Below are 13883 nucleotides of genomic sequence, written 5' to 3'. Positions count from 1 at the left end.
ATGGACAGGCTTATAAACCAGTGGCTTTAAAACATTCAACTTACACCCCCAAGATCAGACTCTTCCATGCAAAAAAAAAAAGAAAATCTGTTGTGTTCACAAATGTGATCCTGCGTCAAACCTAAATTGAACTCTCTGTGTGTCACAGAGGCGGTTGACTATTTCAGGGTGCCATCAGCCGGATTCATGTATGTCATTCACAGCATGTCATACAGCATCAAGTCCCCCGCGCCGCCACGTCCTCCCCCTCTCTCCCTCCTCTCTATCTCCAGATCCGCTGCTTTGCTTTAGACGGGGGAAATCCTTAACTGAATTGCGTCATAAATACGTCAATAAACTCTCATTCACTGACGATCAGGTACCACGGTAGCCGCCATATTCGCATCCATGGCAGGGTAGAGTTGCTCTCGGGGAGCGTATGGTTCGGTTATCAACATCAGCGATCCCCCCCGTACCGACCCCTCGAACCCATTCTGATAGCGGTCCGCGGCCACACAGCGTGCATCTGATTGTCAAAGCAGAAGAGCAGGACTTCCACAGAGGGGAAGACATGCAACGTGGAGCGGGGGTCTAGGCGGACAACGATGCCTTAGAGTTAAAGAGGAATCCTGGCACAAGATGGAGGAAAACAGCGTTAGTAGTGAGGTGAGTTGGCACACGCGTGTTTTGCATATTAATCGGCTTTTCGTTGTTTGTTGTTTGTGCTGTCCCGTTAAGTTAGCCTGCCCTGCGAGCCCGGGGAGAGCTCAAATTCGCGTCACGACCCGCAGCGCACCGTGATGCATGCTAACAAACTAGCTAATGCTACCAGCTGGTTGGATGTTTATTTTTTTGTTGCATGGCTTATGTTTATTGTTGTAATCGCTGCCTGGCCGAGTCGTTGCCGTAACCCGTCGTTCCACGCAGGGGAACGAAGCCCGTCGGCCGGCGGCGATCTCCCTGAAGCCCTTGTTGTTATTCACACTTCTGAAGAAGAGTTTGCTCCGTAGCTAGCTTAGCGCACCTAGCCTTAGCATGCTAGCTTGCTAGCTGACAGCTTGCAGGTTTGAAACTTGGAGGCAAGTTTACGTTCAGCTTCCGACGGGCAGTTAGTCAGGAGCTACTAAAGTGCTTTTATGCATGAACACGAAACTTGTGACGCAGTTCGACAACATAAAGTTTACTCGAAGTTTAACTTAAGTTGGGTAAAATTTGCCCAAACATCTCCAAAACACCGATCTGACTTTTCAGCAGCACAAGTTATCTAACGTTGGTGATGCGCTTATTTAAACCTAAATAAGGTGTGTGGGATACGTACTATCAAATTGTATAAAACTGCCCGTTAAGTCGCTTATATGATTTAGCGCTTAACTATACTCACAATGCTTAGTTAGTAGTTAATAAACAGTTCCCTCTGAGCAGCACCTTTGCATTAATGCATATTCTCGTCATCAGTTATGACTTAAAGCAGATGTAAAGTCCCATCATTATTACAGACGGATCAAACGTTGTTGAACCTTTTGGAGACTTTGTTTGAACAACAGTGGATGAAGGTTACGTTTGCTGTAGCACAGGCCTGAAATGGGATGTTTTCTTATGTCCAGCTAAACCAACCTGACGCACTTAAAATCCCCCATCTGTGATAGTCCTCACCTACACATGTCTTTTCTGTTATTACTGTTATTTATATATGAGAAGCTCTGGTCCTTTGGATGACGCGTTTCAAAGTGTTGATCATATTCCTGCCTATCAATGAAAGGGGCAGCTTATTTTGGTGGCTTCTGTTCACTGAATGCTGCACCTTTGAAAGCTGCCAAGTTAACAGAAGCACAAAAGTAAACATCAAGCTTAACCGCTTACATCAGACTGGCGGCGACGCCGGCCACCAAAGCCGCCTCCTAACGACTTCTGACTTTGACGCCCGCTTCTTTCCCCGAAGCTCTGATTGACAATATCGGAACGTGATATTGAGTCTGCCCGTCAGTCTTTGTCAAACGGCTGCAAAAGGCTTCAGTGGTTGTGCTGCGAGTGTAGGCTGTGCTCCGTTTACAAGCACTGATGAGGCCTCGCAAAGGTGGGAGTGAAAATGTATGTGTGAATTATGACACAGCAAGCCTGGATGTAATAGATTACACACACACACACACACACGCATGCACGCAGGCCTGTATTGTGACACGCGCCTGCCTTAATGTCTGTCTGTCTTTCTTTCGTTCTTTCTTTCTTTCCAAGTGTATATTTTGTCTGCTCTGATTTTCCACGTATTCTAAAGCGCTAAGATACTGAGAAGTGGGTTGCTGGGTTCTTTTCTGTGGATGTATGTGAGTGTATGTTGGTGGCTCCACCCACTGAGTAGGTTTGCGTAGCGCTATGACTCATCCTCCCTCTTCAGAGGCTTGATGGAATTCAACACACACACAAACACACTGGACTGAATACATCATGCAGGCTGAGCTTCACAACTGAATAGAATTTTGCAGACCTGGTTAGTGTTAAAGCAGTTTTGCTTTATTGTCTCGTCCACTTGCGGATGCTTGAGTGTCTCACATTCCACTGTTGATGGTATCATCACATCGTAGGGCTCTTGAAGCAAATGATTCCCGGCTGTAACTCTGAGGTGAACAAAGCAATCATACATGTGGGTGTGTAAAAGAAGTCGTTTCACTATTACACTGTGAAAGAACCAAGGGTGAGCGCTGACTGAAACCCTCGCACACATCAGCCCCTCCGAGCCAGCCAGACATGTTGTTTTTGCCCTCACTGGGGATTAGGCTAGAATGCCAATAATGAGAGGGTTTATAGGGACAGGATGAGAGCTGGACAGGCTTAGAATATGGACTCCATAACATTTGACACCAACCCGGGCTTCGGTTGGAGAAAAGAAAAGCATTGTTATTGCATGTGACTCATCGATTTCATCTGCTGAATGTTCCATCATACATGTGGGCGTGCAGGAGCTGCAGTCATAGTCCCGCTCAGCTGAAAACCAGGATGAACAAGCTTTGTGGAAGTGTTTACTGTTGTCGACTCCTCTGATGAAATTTGTTGGTCTGGCTGCAGATCAATGGACATCAGATCATGGACGAGCCCATGGAGGAGGGAGACTCTCTCTCACACTGTGTAAGTAATGACGGGTGCGAGGTCTTGAAGCATGTTGTTGCTGCGTGCGTGTAGGATGAAATAACGGTGTAAATGTGTGTGCCTGTCTCATGCTGAAACTGTTTGTGCAGGATGATGGGACCTATAAGGAGATTCCTATCACCCATCATGTAAAGGAGGGCTGTGAGAAGGCTGATCCATCTCAGTTTGAACTGCTCAAGGTCCTCGGCCAGGGCTCTTTTGGCAAGGTGACAAAAACAAAGAAGAAGACACATTCAGTGTCATTGCCATTATGATTAGCATTTGTATGGATGTGTACATTCTAAATTTCTCTTCTTTCTCAGGTGTTCCTTGTCAGGAAAATCTTGGGTCCAGATGCTGGTCAGTTATATGCAATGAAAGTTCTAAAAAAGGCATCTTTGAAAGGTAAGTGTGTGCGTGTGTGTGTGCGTGTGTGTGTGTGTCTGTGTGTTCTCAGTTCTGACTCTCTCTCTCATGTTGTTTTTGTCTAGTCAGGGACAGACTTCGCACTAAGATGGAAAGAGACATTTTAGTGGAAGTCAATCATCCCTTCATAGTGAAATTGCACTACGGTAAGAACTGTCTTAGTGACCTAGCACACAGACTATTACACCGTTTCAAGTAAAACCTTTTGAACCACACTAACCTGTTGTTCTGCATTGATTGATCTTATCATCATCCCACTCCAGACGAGCAGTGGCATCCAGTGAATCATATCTTTCTATATAGAACACAACACAGAAAGTGCTGCAGTAAGAAATAATTCAACCCTTGAGTTTAATATGTTAAGCTATTTTTCTTCTTCCCCATAGGGGAAATATTTATTTTTTATATTTTTATTTAGTTTTTACTCTAGGTGAGTCTTTACCTTGGAGTCATCGTGGTTACAGTTCATGTCAAAACATTTAGCCCCTAAATTACAATGGAACAAGTTTAGATCAAAGTGTCCATCATTCATTATATCTTTGAATGGTAAAATGTTCTGAATGCCACTTGCTTTTTAATGTTTTCAAAGCACATTGATGACTTGAAGTTGGACTAAGTTATTGAGAAGAACTCATTCATTATGCTGAACAGAACATTGAGTTTGGACCTTGTACTGAGCGGTTTTCCTGGCTACATTGAGAGAAATATACTGTATATCACCAAATTTTGTGTTCCTATTCAAAAATGGGTCTATTTTGTTTTTCTGGTTGAAGCAGAGATAAGCTACTTTTGTTCACCTTCACATTCCAGTCATAGGCAAGATTGCCAGCATATTTTAAAATTTCAATATCAACATGCAATCTACTGCTTTCAGCTGCATGGTTTTACTTTGTTTTGCACATTATGATGAATTGTTACTTGGTGTTCATCATCACTTGCATCTGACTTTTAATGAGGATGATCCTTACATGCATCTCTTTCTGTATCATTTATTTAGATTTTTTTGTACCTATCTTTATGTGCTTCTTTCCTTTTTTAAATGGATGTGGATTATTAATGTTTATAACTTGTTTTTAACCATGTCTGTATTATATAATTTTCTAATCTTCCTGTTTCCTTTGTGCTACAGAGTTAGTGTTTGCACGTGCCAATCTAAAACCCAAAGAGAATCTAACTCTGTAATTTGTCGTTTGTCTCCCCAGCCTTTCAGACAGAAGGGAAACTGTATTTAATACTAGACTTTCTCAGGGGAGGGGATGTATTCACTCGTTTATCCAAAGAGGTAAGCTGATGTTCTGTTGGCTTACTTTTGGTTAAAATGCATTTTTTTCTATGTATTTATTTTGTATATACTGTTTTGTCATTTTTGAAAAAAAGTTCAATAGGCAAGTTTTTGTATGTGAAAATCACAGCCACCTACGGCCCAGTGTTCTTTTATAAACCCTTAGCAGTAGTCAAAATGACAGCTACAAATGGAACCGGTGCAAATTTAGCACACGGGAGTCTTTTTTTGTGAGAGCACTGCTAAGTCATTTTTCTCTCCTGTTTCGTGTGCACTTTTTATTCATTCTGTGACTTAAATTCCTTAAGGACACATAAGTGCTTTTCTTGGAGGTGCCGTTTGCGTTTTGATCATCGATTGCTTGTCAATTAGAGGCTAAGATCAGCCCATTTCAATTGCTTCCAGGGAAGTCAGACAATGTGTGATTGTTCTCTAGACAGACTTTGTGTTGAAAGCATGTCTCAGAACCAAAGCTATAGCTGCTGGCAATGTCAAATCAACAGCTTGCTGAATCTTGTAACCTATCTTAAATGCTGATGCTGAGACATGATATGTTATTTCTACATGTGGTTTACTAAAGCTTAATATTGAAATTGTGTTTTTTTTCTTTTGCTGCTGTATTTCTCTCATGTTCTGGGCTCAGAGATTAAATGTGTCCAGTTCTTATCAGGTTATGTTTACAGAGGAAGATGTGAAATTCTACCTTGCAGAGCTGGCCCTGGCCCTAGACCACCTGCACAACCTGGGCATAGTTTACAGAGACCTCAAGCCAGAGAAGTATGAACCTTAGGGCTTCCCCTCACATTTTGACCTTTCACCCTGTAAACCCAGCACAGGTCAAAGCTAAAATATGAAATCAAAATACTATTTTCCATTTTGTTGGAAATGCAAACACTGCAAACAGTGACCCAGGCAGGAGTGTTCTATCTCTCTACCCGAGTCACATTCTTCACCAAGTGAATAAATTCATAATGTTTCAAGATGAAACACTTTTAAGAAGTTTCAGAAATTCAAAGGTTCTGTCAATTCAATAGCAATAACAATTTATAAAAAGAATGTGACACTCCTTCAGTGAAAAATGTGACAAATTACATTAGTCTTAACTCGCTTTAAAGAATTGTTGAAAGCTCCCTTCTGTAATGAAATTGCTCTTGTCTTTCAGCATCTTACTTGATGAAGCTGGACACATAAAGTTAACAGGTATGTTTTTGACTTCATGCTACATAACTGTAATGGACATGTCATGTTTAATGCTTGTCAGACAAGCTAAGTAGTCTGATAATATACTGTATCTTTCCTAATGATAAGCATACTGTGCTCATTCCTATGCCTAGACTAGCTCTCCTTAGTTCCTTTTTTCATTTATCACCACTTAAAGTATTTATGTTTTTACATTGGCGTTGTAGTCCAGTATTTATTGTCTTTCCCATGTATGTTTTGTGCAGACTTTGGCTTAAGTAAAGAGTCAGTCGATGCTGATAAGAAGGCTTATTCCTTCTGTGGTACGGTGGAGTATATGGCCCCTGAGGTGGTCAACAGGAGAGGACACACACAGAGTGCAGACTGGTGGTCGCTGGGCGTACTAATGGTACACAAGCTCTACATATATGCACATGTTTTTTTTATAAAATTCCTGACATTTTATATGAATTTATGCCAAAAACTGCCTCGTTTCCATTGTGTGGTTGCAGTTTGAGATGCTTACGGGGACGTTGCCATTCCAAGGGAAGGATCGCAATGAGACCATGAACATGATCCTCAAGTGAGTCGCCATGTGCTCAATGATTAAGATTTTCTCAGCATGATACGAGTCTGAATATGTACAGTAAGTGACGATTCTTTTTGATATTTTTCCCCCCACCCCCCCAGAGCTAAGCTGGGAATGCCCCAGTTTCTAAGTTTGGAAGCCCAGAGTTTGCTGAGAATGCTGTTTAAACGTAACCCTGCTAACAGGCTAGGTGAGTTGCACTTCTTCTCTGTATTTCACTGAAAATAGTAGGGGGAGAGGGCGAGGTGTGTTGATGCTTGCATTGCTCCGTTTGCTTAGCTTGAGCTCATTAACATTTTGGCATCCATTTTGATCACATGCTGAAATCCACTGAGATAAAAGTGTTTGAGCGTGTTGATCCTCAGTAAACAATGAAGCCTGGCTTTCAAGGTTAACTGAACCAAGTGTTCTGTGTCTTTAGGGGCCGGCCCTGATGGAGTGGAGGAGATCAAACGCCACACTTTCTTTTCCACCATCGACTGGAATGTGAGAACACTCATTCCTCTCCTCCTTTTTTTTTCTTCTTTTTACAGACCCTTGCATACACAGCTTCTGTTGTAGATTCACACCTAACAAACGGTTGGCTTAGCGACTACTGGCCATCAGTCCTGGTTATGCCAACTATGTTTGTGTGTGTCTGGGCAGAGAGCCAGTTCTCACTGCGTGTGCGCTAATAGCCCGGCATGAGTGTTTAAGAGCCAGCAGGATGCTATTGGATGCAGGGAGCTGTTAGAGGGATTGGATGGGGTTAATCTGGGAGGGTTCTTGGCTTCCCTACAACATATGTTCACACTCTGCAAACAGCCTGCAGTAGGGTTTGATCTCTAACTTGTATGTGTGTTTTCTGCATGTTTGTACCTGCATTTTCTTTTTTCTTAGAAATTGTTCAGGAGAGAGCTGCAGCCCCCATTTAAGCCTGCAGCAGGTAAACCAGATGATACGTTCTGCTTCGACCCAGAGTTCACAGCTAAAACACCTAAAGGTAAATTTACACACACACACACACACACACACACACACACACACACACACACACACACACACACACACACACACACACACACACACACACATGCCTGCTCTGTTCAAATGCTTTTTGCTTTGAAAGCAACAGCCACTCCTGCAGCCATGGAAACTGCAACTGAGCCATGAACACAACAGGAAAATCTTGTGGGTGTTTATATGTTCATCTGTCTATATTATAAATTATCTTTTGTATATTTAGACTCCCCAGGTATCCCTCCCAGTGCTAATGCCCACCAGCTCTTCAAAGGCTTCAGTTTTGTTGCTCCAACCCCTATGGATGAGAATAAGAGCTCACCACTGCTCAGCATACTCCCTATAGTTCAGGTGAGCATACAATATTTCTCCTTTTGATTTTCCCCATCACTGTTTCTACCACATGAATGGGCATTCGTTAGGCCCCCATGAGTACAGGCGTTTTTTTAGATGTTCATCTGTTAAAATCAATTAGTCTGCACGCAGTAAAGAACCTTTCCACTTGGGCACTGAGGAGAAATCCCAGTAGATGTACTGTGAGACTTCACTAATTTGTCATACTGAGCAATAGGAATGAGGAACAGCCCTTGCATCTTTTACTATGCATTATGAGAACCTTGCCTTTTTCAGCACTAGCAGCTTCACATAGCATGATACAAAAATTACAATCATATCTATTGGCACCATGTCTGAAATCTAGAAAAACAATGTCTAGGTGCAAAATATTAATGATTACATACGCCCCCCTCTACAAACCTCTAACACAAACACACATTCTCAGACTGCTTTCACACCTGCACGTATGACAGTGTTTGGCAGTTGTGCAGCGTGTGCGTACTCAGCCAGTAGAGCTGTTAGAACAGTTTGACTGCAGAACATGCAGTATGATTACTACTTTCCAAAAAATGTAAATATAGTAGTGAAAAGCTGCGAGTACAAGCTGCTGTGAAAAGGTAAACGGCAGAATGATCCAACAAGACTACAGTGTACGTTGCATGGCATATTTCCTCTCGTTTGCAGATGCAGGGAGGCTCAGCCAAGTTCTCTGATCTGTACGAGCTGCAGGAGGACATAGGAGTTGGCTCTTATTCCATTTGCAAACGCTGTGTACACCGAGTCTCTGCCATGGACTATGCTGTGAAGGTACCCGGGGTATATCATATATCAGATATATCATGTGCATATATTATTGTTATTATTATTATTATTATTATTATTATTATTATTATTATTATTATTATTATTATTATTCACAATAACATTGAGAAGGCAGCTTTAAACTGCTCTGCATATAGTGGAATCTTTTCTCGAACGTATTGTTTATCACTGGTTGAATGTGGATAGTGATGACTTTTTACCAGCAGAGGGCAGCACAGGCTCAACATCTGAAGTGTTGTGTTTTTAAATGTCAAACATGAAGTAGCTTAAAGCTATTTAATAATCACTGTAGGGTTTTCTTTTAATTATTCACTATTATTCACTCTGTGTATTTTTGACAATTCCTGCTTCTTGTGTTTTCATGTCCTAGATTATAGACAAAAGCAAACGGGATCCCTCTGAAGAGATCGAAATCCTGATGCGATACGGACAACATCCCAACATCATCACTTTGAGAGACGTCAGTAACCTTTTTGTCTGAGGTTTTCAATACAGCAAGGTCTCTATGGGTTTGTTAACATGCTGACAGTGTGTGCGTGTGTGATATCAGGTGTATGACGAGGGTCGGTACGTATACCTGGTCACAGAGCTGATGAAGGGAGGGGAGCTGCTGGACAAGATCCTCAGGCAGAAGTTTTTCTCAGAGAGAGAGGCCAGTGCTGTGCTCTACACCATCACCAAGACTGTTGAGTACTTACACCGCCAAGGGGTGAGCACACAATAACTATATAACTGCAGTGAGATTCAAATGTGTCTCTCATTTTAAAAAGAAAAATCCTTTTTCACAGGTGGTACATCGAGACCTGAAGCCTAGTAACATCCTGTACATGGACGACTCGGGGAATCCTGACTCCATCAGAATCTGTGACTTTGGATTCGCCAAGCAGCTCCGTGGAGGCAACGGCCTCCTTCTTACTCCCTGTTACACCGCTAACTTTGTGGCACCAGAGGTAAGAGACTGTATGGAAGCGAGTAAAGACAGCTTGGGAACATGACATCTAGACAAGACAATGTCAAAATATTAAAAATTGTATTTAATTGCAATTGTGTATATTTGGAGGAAATTTTACTGGAATCGTTGTCTTTCTTTTGCACGTTTAGGTACTAATGCGACAAGGTTACGACGCAGCCTGTGATATATGGAGTCTTGGGGTTCTGCTGTATACAATGCTGGCAGGGTAAGGGTTAAGTGGACACATTTCTGAAGTAGTGTCATAACTTGCTGAGAAAATAAGCAGCAGGGAAATATGTGTCAAAGTCACAGTAAAGCAGGGGGTCGAATGTCTGAACGGTGATTTTTAATCTCGATGTTTTACCTGTTAGATACACACCATTCGCAAATGGGCCAAACGACACACCAGAGGAGATTCTTCTCCGAATAGGGTCTGGAAAGTTCTCTTTGACAGGTGGCAACTGGGACACGGTATCGGACAGTTCTAAGGTCAGAGACTGACACTAGACGTGTGTGTGTGTGTGTGTGTGCGCGTGTGCGTACTTTACTTCAAGATTAGACCAATAAAAGCTCAAAATAAGGACACACACTTCATTTGCTCATTCAGGACCTGCTGTCCCATATGCTGCATGTGGACCCTCACCAGCGCTACACAGCAGAGCAGGTTTTGAAGCATTCGTGGATCACCTGCAGAGATACGCTACCACACTTCCAGCTCACACGCCATGATGCACCGCATCTCGTCAAGGTGAGCGCACCCCCTCAGCTGCAGCTTGACTTGTTCTGCCCTTATAGACGGTGACAATCTGAAACAAAGAGTGATGCAATTCCCCAGGGGTCCTATTCTCTTATACCTCACCCACCCAATGGCTTTTAAATTTGAGTGCAGGAAAAAAAAGATTCTTCCTGTAGTGCTGCACCCTTTTGTGTTCTTGTGCACTTACTCCATGATAAAATGAGACAGGCTTCAGTGTGTGTGTGTGTGTGTGTGGATATTTATGATCAATAAGAAGTCATGAAGGCCATGTCCATTGAAAGCACACAAAATCCCAGTAAAACAGCACAAAGAGAGCAACTCTTCTTTACAGAGCCGTTTCCCCTTCCTCCATTAACTTCCCCTGCAGGATCTCTAACCACTCGGTTCTGAAGTGGAGTCACACTACCGCTACCAGTCAGTTGTTCTTAGACCCCCTGCAGAGAGCGTGTCTGGGCAGCATGCGAGCGCTCAGCCAGCTCAATTGACAGGGAGCAGCAGCTTCGACACTTTTGAACTTTTTACCCAATAATGCAGCGATGTTGGCCGTCTGCCACAGGATCATTTGCTGCCCTTGCTCTTGTGCTCGATACAGCAGGGAGAATGTGATCACAGGTGTATCTGATCTATTATAAACAGAAGATCAGATGTTTATGTACTGCCGCAGACATTCAGACAGGGCCGCCCCATTTCATGGTTATCTTTTGTTATTTTGTGGAAATGTTCATCTTCATGACTCTCTCTCCTCCTTTTACAATAACATTTGTCATTAAAGTGCAAAACTTTAAACTGAGTTTATTGCAGCACACAAATAACATTTAAAGCTACACACTTCGTGGTATGTTCTATCTGATACAGACTCCTATACAGTGTAATGACATTAGCCCTTCACTGGAGCAAAACAACCTTCAGGGCGTCTGTATCATCGATCCATCTGAGAACGTCTCACATTTTTCTCAATTTTTCTGGTGATTAAATAACAAGCCTTGCAGCTAAACAGGCACCAAACCTCTGGTAATAATGATAATAAGATGTTATATAGTAGTTACTGTGTTATTAGTTTTAAACATGAAGACCGTGTTTTGTTTTACCAGGGAGCCATGGCTGCCACATACTCAGCACTGAGCCAGAAGACAAGTCAGACGGTGCTGGAGCCTGTGGCAGCGTCTAGTCTAGCCAAGAGACGCAGCATGAAGAAACTCACCTCAACAGACATGTAGACACACACACACACACACACACACACACACACACCACTCGCCCTCCAGTTTTTACCTCACCCCCTGTTGGACTCTTGTACACAAACACAGACCGAAGTCCTGGCCAGTCAGATCTGCTGTCTCCCTTTTTAATCTATTTATTTGACACATGCAACATACAAACTCACACCTTCACACCGACCCCACATGCACACTGGACGAGGCTGCATTGTGAAGAAGTCAGCTGAAGAGGAAAGAGGGACACACACACACATCTGTTACTACTGGGGAGACAGACTTGTATTTATTTCCACAGCTTTCATATGCACTTGCCCTCCTCGCCTTTCATTCTTTCATCCTCTTGTGAGGACAGAATGCACCAGCTGATGTTTTTCCTTCACTGTGATTGGCTGATTCAAAGCTGCTTTGGTAAACTGTGTCCCAAACCACCCGCCCCCCCCCCACACTGCTCTTCATCCTCCTCAGTTCTCTGTCTCTCTCCTCACCTTATTTGCTTCTGCTTTCTGAACTTGTGTCCTTCAAAGTGAAGTTATGGTTTATGTGTGAGAGTGTTGCCACGATGACATTGGCTGAAGGGCAGCGTAAGACGGTTTTATTAGCCTAAAGATAAAAGGATACGATTCCGCTTGTGGCGCAGTTAAAAAAAAAAGAAGTCCCCGAGGGTCAAAATCATCTGGCAGCACTTTTGGTAACATAAATGCATGTCTCGGCACAGTCTGTGTTTCTTGTCCCTTAAAATTCACAGTCTGACACCTGTTACTTCGCGATGATAGAACAACTTATCAAAAAAAAAAGCTGCAGTCGAAGAAGAAGTGGTTGTGGCAACGACAAACTGTAGTTTGAAAAAGAAATCTATGTATGTTGAAGGTGAAGAGCATGTGGGGGAGCTGTAGGGATTTCTCTGGGGGGGACGGAACGCACGCCGTCGAACCGGAGAGGCTGAATTTAAAAAGAATTTCCATAATTATCTCTTCACAAAGACATTGTGGAAATTGTATGATATTGTATTTATTTCATTTGATTTTTAAGATTCTATTTTTCTTTCAGGTTCTGTATATATTGACATTAAAGATCATTATTGACATGCACTCGTTGTGGTCGGAGCTTATTTGTCTTTTCTGTCCACACTGCTTTTACAGAAGGAGTAAAATCTGAGGAGGAGGATGGCGATGATGAAGATGTCACCTTGCAGTGTTTTTCATAGTGTTTACGTCTAATCTGTAACACATTTGACCAGTATAGCCTCTACATGTGTAACCTTCTCATTCCCCTTTTGTTTACTCCCTTTTGTAAGTCCATGTGACATGCAGACAGTATCCACCACCACTAGGTGGAAACGCGGTCCATTCTGTGGAAAGTTCCCTCCATCCTTCCGTGGGTCTGTACCCTGCCCTTATGCAAATAAGCAGCCCTGCCCGCTTCCATTTTGTCTGTCCGATGCCCCCACTCCCACTCCCCTGGGAATATAAGCTCCCCTGGCCAGTGGTGTGTAAAGAAGATTGTGTGTGCGTGTCAGAGCTGTCATGACCAGACAGCAGAGGATGGAGATCTAGGCGAGGAAAGCAGATGGACTGAGGCACCAGGACTGTTCACACGCAGGAAAAACACACACACAAGTGCACACACGGTTGCTCTATGGAACAGCTGTTGTCCCTTTTTTCTGCAACTGTCTGAGCTGACTCTACACACACACACACACACACACTCTCTCTCTCTCTCCTGGATTAGATGCATTTTGCAGTCAGCCTGGGAGCGGAGAGGTAAACAGTGGGGCTAATTGCTTTGACATACTGCTCTTTGTTTTGGCCTCCTGGTGCTAATCAACCACTCAGCTAATAAGTCTGCCTGGCAAGAGGAGCACAACGGTGGTGAGGCTGGGAGGGAGCCGAGCAGGACAACGGTCTGTCACACTGACTTATACCCTATGAAAAAAAAAAAATAAGTGTTGCGCCCATATCTGCCATCCACGTTTGCCCGTCATCTGGAGGTCCCACGGCGCCGCCGTCGCTGGGCAGCGCCCCGCTCAGGTGTGAATCTATTTATCCTCATTAACGAGCGTCTCCCCCAAGTCAGCCAATTAACACGCCGCTCCTAATGAAGCCATTAGCTGTCAGATGAGGTAGCGGCGCTGCTTGTCATAGGTCCACTGTGTGTATATATTACTGTATGTGCGCGTGTGTAGCCAGGCTTGCTGCTAATAAAAGGAGGAGAATTAATGGAGTGAG

General features: G+C 43.3%; 1 protein-coding gene across 2 annotated transcripts; it reads left to right on the top strand.

The window, feature by feature from the left end:
* The first annotated feature begins 331 nt into the window (after positions 1–331).
* On the top strand, positions 332–12746 carry rps6kal (ribosomal protein S6 kinase a, like). Of its 2 annotated transcripts, none has more exons than XM_029165048.3 (22): positions 332–645; positions 3040–3099; positions 3210–3326; positions 3423–3504; positions 3591–3671; positions 4728–4807; positions 5451–5584; positions 5970–6007; positions 6253–6395; positions 6499–6569; positions 6677–6765; positions 6997–7061; positions 7455–7557; positions 7801–7925; positions 8595–8717; positions 9103–9192; positions 9283–9441; positions 9521–9682; positions 9834–9910; positions 10056–10173; positions 10292–10432; positions 11533–12746. In XM_029165048.3, the coding sequence occupies exons 1-22, from the start codon at positions 619–621 to the stop codon at positions 11656–11658; spliced, it is 2211 nt and encodes a 736-aa protein (XP_029020881.1). In that variant the 5' UTR covers positions 332–618; the 3' UTR covers positions 11659–12746. The 2 variants fall into 2 exon arrangements, with proteins under 2 accessions (XP_029020881.1, XP_029020882.1); XM_029165049.3 differs by having other exon boundaries at positions 333–645; positions 5478–5584.
* The last annotated feature ends 1137 nt before the right edge of the window (positions 12747–13883 follow it).

The sequence above is a fragment of the Betta splendens genome, chromosome 10, assembly GCF_900634795.4.
Source record: "Betta splendens chromosome 10, fBetSpl5.4, whole genome shotgun sequence".
Classification (NCBI taxonomy): domain Eukaryota; kingdom Metazoa; phylum Chordata; class Actinopteri; order Anabantiformes; family Osphronemidae; genus Betta; species Betta splendens.
This window is presented reverse-complemented; position numbering and strand designations above follow the sequence as displayed.